The sequence below is a fragment of the Tyto alba genome, unplaced genomic scaffold (genome assembly GCF_018691265.1).
Source record: "Tyto alba isolate M040663 unplaced genomic scaffold, T.alba_DEE_v4.0 Super-Scaffold_26, whole genome shotgun sequence".
NCBI classification, from domain to species: domain Eukaryota; kingdom Metazoa; phylum Chordata; class Aves; order Strigiformes; family Tytonidae; genus Tyto; species Tyto alba.
This window is the reverse complement of record NW_024881300.1, coordinates 13377520-13398782: the sequence shown is the minus strand read 5'-3', so window position 1 is coordinate 13398782 and position 21263 is coordinate 13377520. Positions and strand designations below refer to the sequence as shown.

The 21263-nt window shown below is 34.8% G+C and overlaps 1 protein-coding gene across 1 annotated transcript; it reads right to left on the bottom strand.

Moving 5' to 3' along the window:
* Window positions 1-1091: 1091 nt before the first annotated feature.
* TERB1 (telomere repeat binding bouquet formation protein 1) lies at window positions 1092-21192 on the bottom strand. Its single transcript, XM_032987137.2, is given in 21 exon segments — window positions 1092-1973; window positions 2546-2776; window positions 3289-3401; window positions 3794-3907; window positions 5370-5450; window positions 5941-6111; window positions 7435-7527; window positions 8529-8590; window positions 10162-10520; window positions 11292-11449; window positions 12352-12477; window positions 13890-14021; window positions 14746-14898; window positions 15438-15560; window positions 15698-15813; window positions 15911-15971; window positions 16421-16552; window positions 17024-17152; window positions 17329-17439; window positions 18352-18410; window positions 19816-21192. Coding segments are annotated over 20 exon segments (2526 nt in total). The 5' UTR covers window positions 18386-18410; window positions 19816-21192; the 3' UTR covers window positions 1092-1946.
* Between the last annotated feature and the right edge of the window lie 71 nt (window positions 21193-21263).

The following is a 21263-nucleotide window of genomic DNA, read 5'->3' as shown; positions in this document are numbered from 1 at the left end:
AGTTTGGGTTCTTCTCACAAAACTACAGAGCAAGTGCAAGTTTTTTTGTAAACGGGCTTTCACTTCTGCTTTTCAAAGTGCTAAAACATTGTGCTGGGTAGCTTAAGCCGCCTAGAAATGACAAGTATTCTTGCACAGTTACATTTTTAAGGTGCTGGTTATGGGTGGATTTCAAAGCAGTTTAGGCAAGAAAATTAGTACGATTATCAAGATAGTACAATAAAAGGAGAGAAAGACATTAACTGATTTGCACAAATTCACGCAACAGGTTTCCACTTGCTTCTAGTCCATGACTCTTCCTTTCTGGATTACAAAAGAACATTTCCTGTCCTCAGCAACGTGCATTGCAAGAGGAGTTGAAGCACCAGAAGAGGCCGCAGGAATTTCATCCTTAAAGATTTTCAGAACTTGACATGGCACAAAGCAACTTGACTAATTTGGAGATGAGCCGTGCTCGGAGAAGCAGGTTAATTATGGACTCCAGCGGTCCTTTCCAACCTACATTATACCTCAGATTAAATCAATTGTCAGTATTGTGATATTCCGACTTTGTGTCAAGTAAAGATTTATGCCTTGCATATTTTATCCACTTGAAAGCATTTAGGCCAGAATAGTAGAGATTACTAATGCATGTGCAGTCAATTGATAAAATTGCAGCTTATCTAGACTAGCTTGTAAGGCCTTGGAAAAATACTTCATAGAGTGTGGAACAGGCCAAAATCTGCCTGTTGCGTGTAGCGTAGTGCTCCCCAGGAGTCTTTTGGGCTCATATTCTGAAAATACATATGCCCACCTTTTACTGCACTGCTTTGAATACCTCCATTCAAAGACGTCTTTTATGGATGCTTAAATATTTTAGTAATATAAAACATGACGTGCACCAGCTGAAAATATTAAAGACCTATTTATTTTATCATTGGTATCATCTTTACTGCAAGTCTTTCATTTTTCAGTTACCTTGGTTTTAAGCATTGAAGCTACATCATAGTGAAAACCTAGTGCTAATAATATAATTAAACTTTTTCCATAATAACTATCAATCATTATCAGAATAGATTAAAAAATAGGAATTAAATACTAAGGCTATCACTGAAAAATCAAGTTACTAAGGCTTTCACTAAAGCTTTTTATAAAAACTGTGTAATTAGCAGAAATGGTTCTGCTCACTTCCTTGAATAATACACAAAAAAATGTCCAACTGTAACAAGAAGCCAAATTTTACCAGTCCTGCATTCTATTTAGTTCAACACTGAAGTATATATTTTATGTAAGTCCAGGAATGTTATTCCCAGTCATTAAGATCAGTCAAGAAATATTGCAACTGAACCACACACTAACTCATCCACCCAGAATTCTGACATTTCCACAAGCTTTCTACTTCCATTTACACACTGTACCAACATAAGATTTGCTTACTCTACCCAGCAGTGTTTATCCATACATTTGGTGCTTTCTGTCATATTTTCTGCACATACAGCACATTAAACACATGACAAAATATCTTACCTGCTTTAAACATTTCACTGATTAAGAGGAAAGAAATTCAGACACAACATTAACACTGGTTTCTGACATAAAAGATTCATTTCAGCAATATAGCCTTTTCTTACAAATGGTATAAAGCAAACTATAAAAAGATGCAAACAAAAATCCAAGTCAAATGTTACATAAATCAAATGTTCAAGACTGTTAAACTAAGCTAAAAAAAAGCAAACCATAAATTTCACTAATAAAGATCATTAGCTATGCTAGCATTATATTTAAACATATCAAATTGTATGTAATTTTAATTCACACAGCATAACAACACTGTCACTGAATGTTATCACTGAAAAACATGAGTCCAAGCCAATCTAAATTCTCCAAGGGCTCATGCTGTGACAATACCTCACTGTTAAAAATGCTGTTATTCAACATTCTGCAACCCAAAATAGTCTTGCAAGATGTTATTGATGATCTTTGGCTTTTTGTCTCTGTAAAATGGAGATAAAAGAAAAAATATCAAGACAAATGTTGACACAAAACACTGCACAATTTTAGAAAACATTTCAGTAGAAAAATGTCACTAAAGACTCCCACACATACCCAGAGCACAGCAAAGCCATCTATTCCATCCATAGATAGCATCTCTGGGTAAGGAGTGTACATATTAAACATGGTGAAAACCACCAGATTTACACAAACCATCCTCAGAGAAGAGACTGAACAGGGAAAATACCAACTTCCTGATTAACACAGGGATTTATTTAGAGTCCTTAACTGAAATTCTCACCCTCTTTGTATCCTATCAGGTGGCACTGGAGGGTTCAAAGGCTCTCTAATATTTTCCCAGTTTAGTTCTCTCTCTCCAAGCACAATCCCAGACTGAATTACATCTGAGACCATCCCAATGCTTAGTGTGCAAAGCACTGAACTGACACAAAGCACAGCCCCATCAGTTGCAAATTCTGACAGCCTTTTTTTTTTTTTCTGCAAGTCAGTTCAGTGGCAAAAGCTGAAAACTAAACTGACAGTATGTACTATTAGTAGAAAATTGAATTATTACTTGCAACTGTAACCTGTAGTATTTCTTGGAAAGATCAACACTTGTCCTTCCTTTCTGAAATGGATAAGACCACAAAATTGAATTCCAGTGATTGCCCATTTTTTTAACTCCATTCAAAAGACAGTTAATTTCTTCAGTGGTAAAATCTTTTCGGGTTCTTCCTCTCTTGTTTAAAGTGTTTGTGTTCATGTCCAGGGAACATATTTCATCATTCTGCAATTATTTATTTTGGTGTAAATAAAAATTATGTAAATTTACATACAATTTTGCATTTGGAAGCAACGATTACTGACAATACAATCAAGTAGTTCTAAAGAAATGATCACTTTTGTCAAGATAACGGTTCTTCAAGGTTTCTTCACTGTCACTCAGTTACTGAAATACAGTATTTTTTCCATGACCTCTACCTTCATTTCTATGGTGCCCACATAGTTTATACCTTTAGTATGTTTATTCCTTTAGGTTTCTGTTATTTCTCTACTACACAAATGTTTATCAGTGCAGGAGAAAGCATACCTCCATATTCACTATTCAGAAAGGACTCTCAGTTGAAAAATGCGTAACTCATTTCAGGGATGCATCAGTATGACAGGAGTAGAATCAACAGAGGAATATCTTTTTAATAAGATTCCCCTACTGGGCTCCTGTTAAAGGTGACTTAAAAAGAAATTACACAATTCATAGTGATTTTATTTGGACATTTACAAATATGTGAGTGTTTTATCAGGCTTTGCATAACTAACCTCATCTTTGTCAAGTGAATATATGCAATTTTCTTTTAAGCGCTGACATTCCTGGTTGCACATTCCTTTGACTCTTTGTCTCTTCAAGTTAGCATCTTGGGGTTTTTTGAAAGCTACAGAATTGTGAACAAGGCCACCTCTTAGTTACTTTAAACTAACTGGAATCTACTGTAAAACTGAATATAGTGTTGTCAAGGAACACCTCTTTTAATTAATTTGAGTATATAAATGTTGCTTTATTACCAGTATCTCGTTTTCATTAGATTTTTTTTCACATCATTGAAATTAACATGAGGATTATTTATTCACTGGAAGCAACTGGAAAATAATAGGAATTAGCTATCAATAATGCAACGATTGAAGATACAAGAACATATCTATTTAAATTCTGAGCCATTTGTCTCCAACAGCAAACACAGGTGCTTTTCTCAAAGCCCTGACCTAACTGCAAAACCTGATCTTTAAGTAACACTTATTACAGAATTAATTTTCTGGTATTACTCACACTTTTTATACAAAGGTACCAAGTTATGGTCATCAGTCAGTCTAGTATTTCTACTATGTTCACCTCTATTTGAAGTATTAGATTTGTTTTTTCTGATTGGAGTCAAAACAATACCTTAAAAAAAAAAAAAACAAAACAATAAAACATTATGCATCTTTTTTTAAAAAAAAAAAAAAACTACAAAACACAGGTAATGTTTTAGGAATTAAAATTTAAGAGAGAACCATCTTTTGAGCCAAACTACTATCTGGTCTTGGAAGAAAGACCAGAAAATTCAGTTTACTTCAGAAAATGTTTACTTGCTAAAGGTAACATATTCATGTAATAGCCTTCTGAATGAAAAATATATATATTTTTTTTAATTATTTATTTTAAAGACTTCCGTGGCTACCATAGACAAATTGATTAATTTCTGAATCTGGAGGGGGTGGGGGGAGCAGGGGGAAATAAATTTAAAAGTCAATCTAATAGCTTTTACCAGAAATAAATAAACTAACAATGTAAAGAAGGTCTATGGAAATAGGAGACTAAAAATAAATTCCTGATAGGTGGGCTGATTTGTCAAAATAAAAGTTTTTTTTAAAGAAATATTCATGTTTTGGAATTTATCTACTGATTTAGAGACCTGCTTCAGGTTACTTTAAATTTTCTGGTCATCAGTCATAAGAAACAGTATTGGTTACTAGCTCACGAATGAAGTAATGTATGACTGTAGTTGGAGCTCTGCAGGATGTACCCACAAGCACTACATGCTGAAGAAAATTCCTTGTGAATTATGTAAAAATATATATCTTGCAGGATAAGGAAAAAACCTACAACCATTAGCTTTTTTTGCTATATTACAGAATTAAATACTGTAACAGCTATGTACTCTGCTATTTACAAATGAACAGTTATGTATTATAAAGAATAATAGTTCTTATGGGCAAGCGATGGTTCTGTGAACAAAGGGTTTCTAAAGATGGAACACACATTTGCTTTTTCATTCCTACCGTGTTAAAAATATCTTATTCCACAGCTCGTGATGCAGGACAGGTAAACAGATCTCCTGTACTTAATTTTCTGCGAGGTTGTTTTCAGTTACTTGCTCTAGTATTGTTGTACACATTAAGGTTTACCCTTTTAGCTATTTAGTACACAGATACCCAAGTCCTTAGCAGAGCTCCAAGCAGGAACAGAAACAGGTATAACAAGGCAACATGGCTGTAACTGTACAGTAAAGTGTTGCTGAATCTAGGAAGAGGCAACTGTACTGTGTTCAGATCCTGACTACACATCTACATTTTAAAAATTAAGGCCACAAAAATTAAAAATAGCAGATGGCATGGAAGTAACCCGACAGGATTCAAAGCAGTATCTACAAAGCAACCAGGTAACTTTATTGTGACCTAATGTGCATAACAATTTCGTGACTATAGAATATGCATTTTCTGGCCTATTAACATACAGATTTTTCACAGAATCCACAGAAAAAAAACCCATAACTCCCTATCCACAGGCTCCCATGGTAAAGTCCTGCAAAAGAATTACTTAGACAGTAAAGGCTTTTTGCATTAATTTCCAAACAAGCCCTTACTTTGGAAACTATCCTTTTTGCTCCCAAGAGTTGGTATTTCTGTATGCGGTCTTTCTTTCTTCACTGGGGTCAGCAGAATTTCTGGAAAACACAAGATGGACACCAGTACAAATGCCAGTAAGTAATAACCATTTAATTTTCAAAACACTTCCTTTAAACTAGAAAAATATAGGATGCACTTTTATTTAATTCATTAAGAATTAAAAGCTTCTTACGTCCCTAAGTATGTAATATTAGAATGAAATGACCTTGTTATAATGTCATACATCCAGTCACAGTTATTTCAACTTAATATACTCCCTTCTATTAGTACTTGACTAACTGGCAAACAGGACTGAGTCTTGTCAAAGACTATAATAAGGATATATCACTACTGCGAAGATATACATAAGATCATCAAAACAGAAGTGGGTAGTTTGGATCCCACTCAGTACAAATAGCTGGTAAATCAAATTAAATGAGTGAGTTTACAAGAGCAGGACAATCAGTATCAGACCAAAAAAAGTTCAGCATTTCAGATACTATTTAAAACAATAGTTACAGCTACTAAAAATTAAAAAATCATAATTACTGTCATAAGTTGCATATCTACTATTGTTACAAACAGCCAGTTTGCGAAGTTCCTTTTTATATCTTTCTTCAGCCTCAAGAATGACTGTGTGACGGTCACACTGGTACAGACCACTTTGCAACATCTTGGTAAAGGTTCTACTATTGAAAGACAGTCCTCCTGCTGTACAACCTGGGAAAAAAATAGGATATTGTAAAAACAGCAAGCATGAATGCCATAGAAGCCATCACGAAGTCTAGTGTATTTGGGTCACTATGATCTATAATTTGACCTCCAGTTTTCCATATACACGTGTCAAAAGAGGTTACACTTTTATGTACCTTCTTGAGAATATTTCTTTTGTACTTGATCTCTTAAAAAAAAAAACAAAAACAAAAAACATGTTTTCAACATGACCTTACCTTTAGGACCAAGTTATACTGTACTTCAACTTCAGAATTACTAAATGAGCCACAGATCCTCTACCGAGGTAAAAATATTAGTGGAATGGGAAGGGGCCTCAGTTCCCTTAGCACATTTATCTAAGAGCCAAAATATAAAAAATGGCTTTGCTATACTTTGAAACTTTCTCTGTGTTATAACAGTTATCTGTATTAACCTGCATAAATTATAAGACTAATTTAGGTATGAATTTCCTCACAGGAAGCCTTTCTGTTAATTTTTAAGGACATGCCTAAGGTAATCTATGGTTTAGTTATTCTTGGATGTTCTCACAGTTATGTCAGCTGAAGAACTTCTGCACTGTGAGGAATTATAATAAGGGCCCTGGTACATATCTGTAATATTCTAGCTTAAGATAAAGCTCAGGTTGAATTTAGTTTGACAACTTGGATTCATGTGACTAAATGATGTTCAAAGGTGGAGTTGTTTTTTTTTTCTTGGCTCTTGGGGGAGGGTTTTTGTTTTTTAATAAAGAGTCACAGGCTTGATTACAAAATCCACTTACAAATCCTGAATACCAGCAGCATTCTTATAACCTACTGATAAACCATGTTCAGGAAGCAAAAGATGGGTAACTGAGGGCTGCAATCATGGATTGCTATAAAACTGATTGTCTGTATGTTACAGCAGTAAGGCAGAGAAAAGAAAGGGGCTCCTGAATAGTTAGGAGACTTAGCAGGGGAATACGTGAGGGAACTAAGCAGGGCTACATGTTTTTCCTCCCTCTTTCCAATCACAGAAAAATGGAAAAACCTGCTCTTAAGTATTCTTTTAAGTAGTAGTTCATCATTTAAGGTGTTCTATATTCTGTTTGTTAGTAAACCCACAGTAAGAAAAGATACACAGACCAAAACTGGAATATGTACGCTTTACTTCAATATTTATGTTTTATTTTAGGGGCAGAAAAAAAGAGAGGAAGCAGTTAAGAATTACATAATAGGTAATCCAATAGATGTGTTAAAATTTCTGTAATGTCAGTTCACTTACTGCACTGCTGACTCTTTAAAGCTTCTTTTATGGACTCAGGAAAGAAAGACCTAAGATAGTATTTACCTAAACACCTTAAATCTGTCATTTTATAGCATGCAGAAGTAGCTGAAGTACTTTTTTCTTCCTTGGTTATCTCCGAGTAGAATGAATGTTGATCTAAATTAGGAAGGAAAAAACCCACTAAAAAAATGCAACCTATCTTTTCCTGTGGTAATCATGCATCAGCGTACCTATATTCAACTGTATTTTCTATTTATAGATTATTAAAGTTTTATTTACGTAACCACAGAAAATCCAAATTAAATCCCTCCAGTTAAATGCACTGCATTTACATTTTTGTAAATCCAGAATAATTACACTTAATTCAGTGCTTTTTCATCACTCTCTCAAAGCATATTACTTCAACTAGAACACAGCAGAATAACCCTGTAAACTTACCTTGCTTAACTAAGCCCTATAAACTTTATTTCTATTTGAAATCAGATGCTGAAAGATGTCATGTACTGAAATAATACTTATTCCCCATTTAAATAGGTATAACCTGGAGATCTGATTGGTCACCTGTAAACCTACCATTCTGGCAAATACTAATCTAGTGAATAATTATAAATTAACAGGAAAATAAATTACGAATAAAGATTTGATTGAACAGATCCTAATTCTGAAATAAATTTATCAGACTAAGATCAATGCAAATCTGAAATACATTTATCTTAAAGACATGTTCAATACATAGGAATTCCTTTAGGCAAAGGTCACTCTCACAGGTAGGTTCTATCCCCGATCTTACAAGTGCAGAAAAAAAACAGTATCCTTATGCATTTTCTATTAGTGGCTTTCATTGTACAGTACAGATTGCATTGAGACTAAACTTAAAACATTTATCTGTGAGATGTTCATTTGAATAGTTAAAATCAATTAAAAAAAGAAAGCTAAAATATGAATTAGAAGAAAAGTAGAATCAATATTCTCCTGGTAAAATTGCACACAATATAAAATTCCAAAGCTATGCAAACAGATAAAGGATATTATATATGATGTACTCTGTCATCTAATGATACATAATATCTGATAAAAAGTAGTGATAAAAGTACAGGAAACAAAATCTCATTAAAAACAAAATTCTCTAAGAAAGGAGTATGCTTAGCTATCTGTACCTGATGTGCATGTCTGTTTCTTATTTCTATCAGTCTTTGCTGGTTGTTTAAATAAGTGTTCACTGGGAAGATCAAAAGTGATTAAAACAAACAAACAAAAAATCAGACTTCACAACATACATTTACCTGTAAATTAATACACACACAAAGGCAAAACAAAAGCCACATGAAATATGTAAAAGATAAAACTCTAAAAAAATATATTCTAATGCCCCCAAGTTACTGGGCTTGTAGCATGTAACCATTGTGTGTTAGAAATCTGTTTACCAGAGACCTGTGATTAGCATTCCTTGCAGTGCTATTCAGCACATCTGTTCCAGCATTTGGGATGCAGTGCTTCCAAGGGATGTTGGCTTCCAGGCATTTGCAATTCTGATTCACGTAAAGATTACTTAGTGCACACAAAACTTCACAAAGTCTTCAAAATACTGTAGCCATCACTAGATGTAGCAATTGCTCTAAAAGGTAAACGATTTTCTTCTTTCCTTACACCGATTAGCTTCTATGCAATCAACATGCTCCTATGATATGGTGACCATGCATTTTTCTATGTCACTGACTGCCTCTGAATGCTGCTGGAGCAAGGAGCCTAATGAATGGTTATGCTTGAGTAACTCTCCTCCTATGCCCACTCCCCCCTCTAAAATTTCATTTTTAATAGTTTTGTGCTTCAGAGGTCAGAACAACAAATAAAGATGTGTAAAATTATGCTAATCAGTAGCAAAGCAAAATTTACCAGAACATACCATAGAAAATATCCTAGGCTCCTAGTAATTCCTCCTGTAGTTGCAAAGTTACAATATAATGCATGCAAGGACACTGCATAGGAGCAGGGTCTGGTCAGCCACAGTATAAAAAGCACAGAAAAAATGTGGAACTCAAAAAAAAGAGAAACATATTTTTCTTCATACTCTCTTTGCCTGTGGGATATTCCAGATATAAATTCAAGATAATAGAGTCTGTATTTATCCTTTCAAGTTGCCTATAATTATTTTTTTCTTTATCAATAGGAAATATACCCATAAGCAGCAAAAAAGGAAAATAAGCATTTGTGTGAGAGAAACAAGCAAGAGAACAGAGAATGACTACACAAAGCTGTATCCTTCTCTTTTCATCCAGGGAAACAATTAAGTATGAGCAAAGAAAAGTGGGGGGGGTAGGGGGGGTTTGTAGTTTGTAGGCATTCCAATTTAAATTTTTTGCAGAGCAGTTCTAAAACTGATGTTTTCCTAGTAAGTGCACAAAACAGAAGACTTTGTGGTTTCATCCAAACCAATGGGTCAAATCTTAATCTACTGAATCCATAAGCACTTTGAAGCAAAAACTATAGATGCTTTTCAATCACTATGTTAAAGGTTTCAGAACATGGCCTGTAACAGACTCTCCATACAATCCATCAGAAGCCTACTATTCAGAGAAAAAGATCAGAAGCTTTTTTCACTACAATGTCTATATTCATTGATCTGTGCAAAAACACTTCCACAGAATATTCTCTAGTGAGCCACCAAAAGGCTGTTTTTCACTAGGAGAAAGAGACCTAGTTAGTAACAGATAATTTAAAAGGCCAACATCCATTTTGTAAATTACTAAAGAAAAATAACTTAGTATTTCTGCTTAGGTGTAAGATACATACCTTACTTGAAGAATAGACTGATTCTTTACACAAGCAGTTTTTTCATTTATACTGTGACTTGGAAGTACACTGTCTGTTTGCAGTTGATTAACTGAACATGGAATATGATTCTGTTCACTTTGTGTAGTAGAAGCATTTACTGGATCCGTAGAGTGGACTATTTCATTTTTCAGTGGAGAAGAATTTACAAATGGAGCGAGAACCTGATCATCAGATTTAGAGGTCAGCTGTGAACAATGTACCATATGTGTTCTCTCTATACGAGTTTTTCGATCAGCAGGATTCATTTCATGGTATTTTGATGCTTCAGTTTCGGCTTCTGAAGATCTCTCTACAAATCCGCCTCCTTGTACTCTTTCCTGTATTGAAAAGTACTAGTTAGCAACTATACAAGCTCCATAAAAATGTTACATAAATCTAGTAACAAGATTAACTAGGATAGACCAGTCTAACTCTGAAGGTAAAGCACATTCCAGAAAAGCTTCACAAACTGCTGACTGAGCTGAGAGCCAACAAGATGGCAGTGCTGCTGAAGGTGTTGAAAGGGTAGTTATTAAGTGATAATTCCAGGCTAAAGCAGTGGATTTGCTACTAATACAAGGCATTTACAGAAATTAAAATATTTAATTAAGATCCAGCTAAGTAACTCAAAAACTTGCTGTTCAACACCTAGGGATGCCAAGTAGTTATACTGCACAAGGAAAATATGAAACAATTTTACTTCAGTTTACGTTCACGTTTTGCATTATCATCTATCCTGTCATATATGTACAATCACTGGCATTTCATGCATGCAAACATTAAAATTCAAATGATTGACAATTAAAAATAAATCCAACCCTTGTTTCTCCAACCTAAATAATCTCAATTTTGCAGAAAATATGGTTTTATAATAAACTAAAATGCTTCATGAAAATAGATGCCCACATTCTCTAGACTGCCCTGCATACTTCTGATGTTGTGTGATACACAGTAATGATAGAAGTTGCACATTGTAGCTTCACATACATCCAATGTTTTCCCTACTTTTCTAGCTCACACTGAAATTATCTTAAGGGTTTACTTTCTATTTCTCCCTGAACTCTGCAAAGATTTGCTTAGTTTTATCCTACTGTGGTAAATAGGCCAACCTCATAATGTTGTTTTTCAATTAAGTTTATTTTCTGTAAAATTTCTTTTGCTTTCTTCCAGTAGTCTTGTAGATTTCTTTTTCTGACTTGCACATCCAACTCTTCCGCATTCTTCATGTCTACTGAATTATTGTTTATTTTTAGGGACAATTTTTCAGCTTTATAAAACAGAAAACAATATTAATATTTCAAATTTTATCAATGAACAACTTAATATTTATTGTATTTTAGTATGCTGAGGGACAGCCCAATAATTTCATGCAAAATACAACCAACCTCTGAATAATTATTTTTATGTAACTTAAATTTACACGTAAATGTTCATATACTTCAAATATAAACTGCAGTTACAAGAGATGAGCCTGCAATTATAGTTACTATAAACTGTTTATACAACTCCATATTAATGGACACAGAATCACCACACTCCCACAATCTTTAACTAAACTCTCAGTCATATTTTCAGTACAAAAATGTAGATACACACTTTTTACAAATTATCACTTTGCATACCATCCATGCTTTACAGATTAAAGGACAAAGTATCTTTCTGTTTCATTAGCAGTATTATAAAGTTAGTTAGGAAAAAAAAAAAGCTTGAACAGGATACTTCAAAATACACCCTACTTTATTTTTAAAGATCAAGATTTTTTATTATTACAAAATAATTGTAGTCATGGTGATTTTGGGCTTGATTATTTACTGGTTTAGTCTCTATACAATGGTACACACCCAGGAATAGAGTAGCGATTGCATGTTAAGTGACAATGCTAACATTTTGCACATAATTTACAGATGGGAAAGCTTTTAAGAACTGGCCCTACACATACAGGTTTCATAATTCATTATTGCAACATCATTGGAGTTTTCACTTTTCTTCTTTTCTACCTAAATGATATAATCAGTCCATGGTGGCAAAGACACAGCTTTTCTGCAGAAAACAAACATCTCTTGGAGTACACTGAATTACAAAGCTGCTACAGTTAACATCATTTAGAAAGTCAACGGAACTTACACATCCAAATTATGTCTGTAATTTTTAAAGCAGTAAAAAACTTACTCATTTGTTTGCAGTTTTGCAGCACAAAAGTAGCAGCCTTGTTTAGTTCCTCATCCTGAGACTCTGTTAATACCTGAATCATAAGTGGAAGACCGTTGTTCTGGAGTAGCTCACACTGGTTTTCTTCTAAAATTGGGAATTGTAAAGAAAAATACTGGTTTCAGCCTCATACACACTTAATACTACAGTAATTTTAGAACCTAATACTAATAACTTTCAGGGAAATTCTGAAAAAGAGATTTTCATTATGGATCCAAGCATGCTATAACGACCTGCTAAACAGTTTGCAGCAGAAGCACTCGAGATCACACAGGATGGTTTGGCTACAGCTCAAAGTTCTTTTAAGAACGTTAAAGGAGGACCGAGACCAATTGTACGACGGAGACCCAAACTCATTTAATTGTCACCTAAAATATTTGAATGATCGTTTCTGTATTTCTTTTCCTCTGGTATATATATACTCTCAAGGTATATACACTACATTTATGGAAGCCTTGATATGCTGATGTATCAAAAGTTTAAGGTTTACGTTAGGAAAGCTCTAACAAAATTAGTAGTTTATTCCTGGTCTAGCTAATCTGTTCCTCCACATTAGCTAAATTTTTTTATTGTGATCTCATGTGCAGTATGTGTTCATAAAACTGACACCTTTATAAAAATAGTTCTTTGTTGTCTAAACTTGGTAAAACAAAGGAATCAACAAAAATTGAAATACATTTATTTTGTCACTGTTGACATTTTAAGAGAAACTTTTATTCTGTTGGTTTATTCATATTACTATTTGAAAGACATTTTCCATTAAGCTTTGTTTCAGTTATTTCTTCATAAAAAGTGTTTTAAAATATCAGATTTATCACCTACTGAGCTAACTGTTAAACTTTTTACTGCCATTTAGAGAACGATAATCAGGACTTTCAAACATAATCAATTTTTCTTGCGTTTGTGAACATACATAAGAAAAAATATTAATATAAATAAACAATGATCAGTATGCCAAACTTCCCATTTGATTTGCTTGTACTACCATAAAATATGAACTTAAGTAGTTAGTGTGCTTGGGAAAGCTCTTGAGTAGCCTGGCAAAAACATTTCAGGGTTACCTACCAGTTCAAAATTTGCTACTTCAAAACCAATACTGTTACATAGCTTTGAAAAAAAAAATCTAATAGCTATGTAAGCAGCAGACAGAAGCTGTATATATCAAAAGCCATTAAAATAGAGCTCAAAAATAATTATTTGGCATGTATGTATGATAGTATTTTTCACGTCCGGATGAATTTTACCCTGTGATACCTAAGCCCAGCTCTGAATTCTTGCATAATAATCTACTTTTTCTAAGCTCTTTAAGATACTGTCTGTTAACAGGTTTTAAAATGTAAAGATGGAATATTATGGCAAACATTTTTTCCTGAATGTTAATATTACATTTTTTAATAGAACTTTCCTTCATATTCCAGTCTTGATGGAATGACACCACTGAAATAGTGAGCGTATGAGAATTTAGTAGAAATTGACCGGGAAAAAAAAAAAAAACTTACCGCAAACTTCAGTACAGTGTCCGATTGTTAGAATAATACTAACTTTTTCTCCCGTATCCAAAGTGTCATTGGACAGCAGCTTCAGAAGCTCTGACACAGTGTGATACTTTGTCAAGACAACACCCATGGCAGCTATTATATTAACAATAATTTGAAGAAAAATAGTGTAGATAATAAATATACAGGCATCATCCAAGTATAAAATACTATTGTTCAAGGGAACTCTACAGACCTCTGAAAGCCTTGGGCTTGCAGAATTCTCTTCACTCTCTTTAATTTTAACACTTGAAATTACCACATCCCTCCTAGTGCAGTAATTCTGCCAATGCTACTCCCCGCATCCAATGCTGCCCTTTCTCCCAGACTGTGCTCTATGGTGATGTGGCAGATTATCTAATAAACAAGAGCTCTGCAAGTTTTGCAGACATCTGCTGAGTTTCTCCACATCCTTTATCAGTTCCAGAACAGAGCAAGAAAGAGTAGAATAAGGTTTGATACATAGTCCATCTGCCACAAAAAGAGCTAGGAGTGCTTCTGGTAGACAAGATCCAAGCTGACTGCCAACACCCAGTCCGCAGCTTTACTTACACAAAATTAGATCTAGCATCTTATTTTTAATTTGCAATACGGCTTAAATTTCACTTTTTAGCAACAATGGGAAAACAACCCACCTCAGAACTGAATCATTCCCCATATACACATCTGAATTTTTAAAAACCTGCAATATAAACTGGGATGTATATAACCTAATTGCCTTTTAGAATCCACTCATATCACTTTTCCACCAAAACCAGACTTTAAAAATTTTGTTTTCAAGTTACCATATATAAAAAAGGGTAGCAGTCTTTTCACTCACAGTCATTAGCAATGCAGGCATCCAGAGTCTTTGTTACTACTACTGCAAGCTTTGTGTTTGAATGACTCATACAAGAATCATGCATAAACTTGATGAGAACTTTAGCTAATGTATCCAATCCTCCAACAGAAACAAAATATTGCTGCACATATGCTTAGTGAAAAAAAAAAAAAAAAAAAAAAGAAGAAAAAATGTGTCTTAATAGAAGTTGCAAATTGTTTTAGTATTTTATCAATCATCACAATTTGTCTGTGCATGTATTGATCATTACATTTTCACCCATACAACAGTTGGGTATATATTAATCTCAAGAAATGTAGTAATTGTCTTATAAAATAGTTACAGGAAACCCATGACCCTAATGTATGCAAACAAACAGCAAACATTATGCCCAAATTCTACCTAAGTCATTGTTTTCAGAGAAGTAATAATGATTTATATTTGTAAAATACTTCTAATCAAAACAACTTCCCAATAGTTTTTACTGACTTTACTAAATGTAACCAGTTTGTTACTTACGCTTATGCATAATGCTGTGTAAGTAAAGATGGTGGATTACAGTTTTCAGAATAAAAGTTAGAAGAAGAGCAGATGAATTTGTAGAAACTGACAAAAAGAAATCAGACATTTAACTATCAAATTAAACTTACTTTTACAGAAGAAAAACTATTTAAAGCTTGAGCTGCACTTACAGTTATTTGCAACTGTGAGACTAACAAATGAACAAATAGGACGAACTATCTCAGGCTCTGTGCAACTTTCAAGCCACTCTTTGGCATATGGAAAAACTGAACAGCAAATGTTTTGATTATCTTCTGGAAAAGTAAAAACAAATAACCCCAAATCAAAATGTGATATGAAATTTCAGTTGATCAGTAAAAATCAAAACAAACTGTTGCCACTTTGGAGAAATACTTTAAATCTTTTTCACATTTTTAACAGCAACACTTACCATTCTGAGGATTGTTAACACAGGCACAGAGGGTACTGCAGACTGAGGACCACAGCTGATAGCACTGATTAGTATTTTCGTCTGACAGATTCATCTCAGATGTTGAAAGAGTTGTTCTGTTAAGAACAATGCAAACAAGTCCCAAATAGTCAAACCAACATAAGTCATAAACAGTCTATCATTTTTTTGTTTGAATTGCACCTGTCTGTGTACCTGAATAGCTGTAGCAGAAGACCAATGCAGCCTGTATCTCTGACATAGGTTTGCCCACTTTCTAAAAAACACATACAAGACTCCAAAGACACATGCAACTTGAGGTGAAAATCTTAATGTCAAGTTTAAATTACATATAGACATTCCATTACCGTTTCCCAGGTATAGATTCCCCCCTCAAAAAAAACAAATGCAAAATCATACCAACACACAGGCAAAAATGTTCCATTTCTATGTGTGTATTTTTCTATACAGTGTCAGAAACTACTGGTTTGGATTTTTTTTTTAAAACTGTGATTTCATTTTTAGAACTAAAACACTTTCTGCTATTTAAGAAAATCTCAGTGAGCTATGATCTACTTACACACTTCAGGTTCAGTTAGGCGGAACCATTCGTCTTTATAAATTAACTTTACCAAAACATTACTTATTGAGTGTTCCAAATTTCTGTACTGCAGATTGGCAAATAGAAAAAATTGGTATTTTAACACAGGAAAAAACCCAACTTACTGTTATTTGAAACCAGTACTAAGATGACGTAAACAGACATCCTTTTCAAGTTCACACCAGAATCCGTATTAATTAAAAATAAAATGAGGTCTTCAAACAATGCAGAAGTACACAAAGTTTGTTGACAATAAACTGAAAGCAGAAAATAGAAACCATTAAGTCCTAAAGCAAGCCATTCATAGTTCTAAATTATTTCTGTAATATAGTAACTAGAGTCTCGGTTGCATCCAGTATGTGGTGAGTGGAGACAAAACAGGACTATACAGTGTCTGAGGGCTTCCCCCTGTAGGCAATTCTAAACCAACCAGGACCTAGGCAAATTTTGGAATAATCAACAGGTCATTTAACACTTGCTGCTGAGGAAGAAAAGTAGTACAGCTGTCTGGTATCATAAAGACATGCTCCTAACACAAATCAGCAAGACATTTCTCCAGATCTGGGGATGGACAGTGAACTAGTGGCACCTTTACTACCCCTCACTCGAGCTGGTAATCTTGTAATCTGATTTTCTGAGACAAAAATAATGGAGACAAAGCATAAACAGACGTAATAACATACAATCATAACTCACTCACAAATACAAATAATATTACTTTTTATTACCATTACTTTCTATTATAATTCCTAATGTAAATAAAGCTGCTTCCTTTACTATGCAATGAACACTTGACTTTGCAAGATCTTTTATAAACATCAAACCACCAATTTCTCGAAAATATTCACTTGCTTCACCTACAACAGAAAAAAGAAAAAAATTAAACTCTTGCTTCCAAGATTTTATAACTTCTCAAGGCTTATATCCTTTAGATAGGTTTGTTGTTTTTTTTTTTTAAAAAAGTGACAGCCAGCTTCTTAACATATACTGTAAACATAAAATTGTGTTGTTTCTATGGAAAAATGCTTCTTACTGTTTTGCTGACAAATTGAATAAATAGTGATCAAAGCCTCTTTCTGAGATTCAGGGCAGCCCATCTGATATTTAAGGCATTCAAGCAGTAAGTTTAAATCTGTTTTCATATCTAAGAACAAACACAAAAAAATAATTTATCTTTTCTTTATATCATTCTATTTAGTTTTACAATAAACCTGCCCCAAAACATAGTATATATTTACAAGAAAAAAACAAAAAAAGAGCAAGAACGGAGCTACGCCACTTTTATCCATCCATAAATAACAAACATATTAACCTAAAAATATTCCTCTCCAGAATTTGTTTTTTGAGCTAAAGTAACAGCTACCGTTTAAGATTTCTGGCCTTTAATTACTAGTAACTATTAGTAAATGTGATGCAAATTACTGAACATAAAATTGACAATCTCAAGGTGCATTACGTGTATTTAAATGAATATTGCAGAACCATGAAACTATCCAGAGTGAAAATACAATTGAAAATCTACAGAGTGAATAGGGAAAGAATCCAACAAAGAAAGGCTTGCTATAAGATATTTGGTTACAGAAGACTTAATCACTTATCACAGCAGCTAGAATCTTGAATGAGGTTGTTAGGTTAGTAAGCTAAAACAAAGCATTTTCTGGGCACCTACATACAATCTTAGGTTGGTAACCCACATTAAAAATCTGTTTCTTAATCTTTTTGGTATAATAAAAATACTTATTTAATAATTACTTGCAACAGTAACAAAAGATACTGTGTATTTTAAACACTTCTAAGGTTTGGAGTTTCTTGAATATAAAATACATTAAAAATGTTGGTAAATATCAGGGAAAAAAAAGGTGGTATTATTTATTATTTGGAAGTTTGTCATTAGATTTGCCCTATAGCTATTCAATACAGAATCCAAAACTTTGGCAACAAGGAAAAAGAACATTTCCCTAACAGCTCACAACCCCATGACAGACCTATGACAGTCTAATAAAACATTGTAAAATTGATGCAGATAATAAATGACAAATTATATTAGCTATCTTACCACACTGTTTCTTCTGCACCTTTTGATTTTCCATTTTTGATTGTATCCCTGTTCTTGTTCTACAATGGCAAGGAAAGTGTTTTCTGTTTATATTAGCAGTGTTTATGATACAATATGCAGTATAATTTTTTTTTAAATACACTCAAATTTCCTGGTTTTACACTATCATCTGACATACAGTGTAACATGTTCTTGCATTAGCAAAGATTTTATTTGTAAATGCAGTATTTTATACTAACACTGCATTTGTAACTACTATGTTACTACGTTTTGAAAGTTAACATTCTGAAGAGATCAGGCGATTCCAAACTACCACCACTGTGGGGCACCAAACACGTTCCTGACATTAAAAATATATCTAGCTCTGTGTCATTTATCACAATGACTCTCATCCAATTTTCCTTACAATAGGTTGCCAATTTTGTCATCAGCCAAGAACTGGCAGTAAGACCACCAACTAATGTTATGTGGAGGATCAAGTGTGTCCGACATCCACTATAAAACGTTCAGCCTCCTACTGCTACTCAGTGAGCCACTAAAGCATAACTATGTTGTTTTATTGGTATTGATTAAAAACAATGAGCATGAACTGAGACATTATATCTTAAACTGGAAATTTATTTCAGTTCACCAAAGCAATTATCACATTATGTAAACCATGTAAACCAGAAAAATCCACATCATTGATTCTACATAAACCTAACATGCCAGCATCTGAGAGTTGAGCAGCAGTCAGTGAAATTCAGGTTTAGAAGCAGAAAGATGGTCCCTTAATGACATCCCAAACACAAAGAAAGATTGATGCAAGCATCACAGTAACCTAATTCAATCTCTCCACAATTATTTAGCACCAGATAGAAACTTTAAATCAGTGATAAATCCATCTTAATAATTACATTAGTTATCCTTCTTTAAAGTAGAGCAAAGGCTTTAAGAAATGTGTCATCTTAATGAAAACAGCCAGCCCTGTTTTCCATTTAGTTACTGACTGTTCCCAGTCTTTTGCTGCTTCCGCTAGTTCAAATGCTCTGCACACCCCCTTACAGTAGCATTGGTAAAATGCATGTTTTGAGAGGGAAAGTTTAAAATCAGTTCATCTTCCTTTACTCTTTCAGAACTGTTAATATATACGCATTTAATTTTCTTGCAAATCTAACCCTGCCACATTAGTGGAAAGCTTGCAAGTCTTCCTCACCTCTTTTTGCCCCTACTGATACCACCCTGCTAGCCCCAAGAGAAAACTAAAACTACTTATATATTCCTTAACAAAAGCAAAGCTGTAAAGATGAGCTCACTTTGGAGCTAACTTCATTTCAGCAAACTGTAACTAAATAGACACACAATTAAAGAGCCTTTAATATAAGAAGCACAAGTTTTTTTTAAATACTATAGAAGTGTATTTCTTGACCTTAACTGAATCTGTTTCTTTGACAATATACAGAAGGTACACAATATAATACTTACAAGCCAGCCTACGTAGGGCAAAGATGACAAGATAAATAACAGGATTTGCTGCAACCGTCTTCTGGCAAATGTTGCATATAAAGGAAAACAGATAACCTCTTCCCCATCAGTTGTGGAAAACAACCTCATAACATCCTGTCAAACCTCAAAAAAACACTCTTAAGAAAAAGTACAGGTATCTTAATCTGCTTGTTCAGCAGCAGTAGTCCACAGAACTTGAACATCCAGAAATATCAACAGAAGAAGTTAGGGAGCTCACACCCGGGCCGGTGTCATCCCGTCAGCCAAGGCCTGGGCTGCTGGACTTGCCCCTGCACAGCCACACCAGGGCAGAAACAGCTTGTCTCACAGGTAATTTTCCTTTCTAAAACCTCAGTCAAATCCTGTACACGAGAAGTCCAGGTGTTTTACTGAAATCAAAATTCATGCCAGCAGCTGAGTTGCATCCACTAACTTTTGAAAAACACAAAAACACTGTTTAGTGTAACAGACCTTTGAAGTCTTCTAGTGCTATTTTAGCATTCATCTCATCCCTCTTCCCACTCAAGCAAGCCACATCTTACAGCTCATTATCAGACTTTGAAGGAAAAGTCTTAACAAGTACTCCAGATCATCAGAAACATAAAAAGGAAAGAACATATAAAAGACTGGGGGGGGGGGGGGGGAAGGCCAACAGTCTAAAGACGAAACAGCAAAAACATTCTTCTGCCTTTGGGATGGGTGGGGACTCTGCGGAGGGGGAGAAATGGGCGCGGGGCAGGTACCTGTGGGTCTGGCGGCGGCAGCCCCGGGCCCGCCCCGCCGCCCTCAGCCGCGCGCCCTTCCCGCCCCCCGGCGGCTCTCGCGCAGCAGCGGGTCCCGCCCGCCCTCGGCCGAGCGCGGGCCCAGCCCCAGCGCGGCCCCAGGCCGAGGCCGGCGATGTCTCGGTTTTGAGTGCCGCTCGGTTCCCATACTCTGCCTTTAGGAAACTACAACAACGCCAAAAAATCCAGTTTGCCACCACCTGGCATTTACCAGCCACCGAGGCTGCTGGAAACATCATCTTTTACTACATGAATGCAGCTGAGAGAACCAAGCATTAGGGCACACAACCCCTCTCCCCAGTGTCCTTCAACTCAAGCATTACAGCTCTCCCCACCTCTTCCCACAGTTAGATCCTCAGACCATCACAGTTACATCCTCAGACCATCACAGTTACATTAGCCTTTCTCATCCTTTTGTAAGCCATCCTCCCCTCACTCTGGAGAGCAGCTTTTATGAAAAGCTTTTATGAAGAGCATTCAGCTCTGCTCCAAACCAGGTAAGCTAATTTGTAAATTCAACTTACCACACCAAAGAACAACTGCTGCTTTTGCCTTTCAAAGGTGAATCGGAACATTCAGGGAAAAAAAAAAATAATCTGGATTTGGGATATAATTTTATTGTCCTCGGGAAAAAAAAAAAAAAGA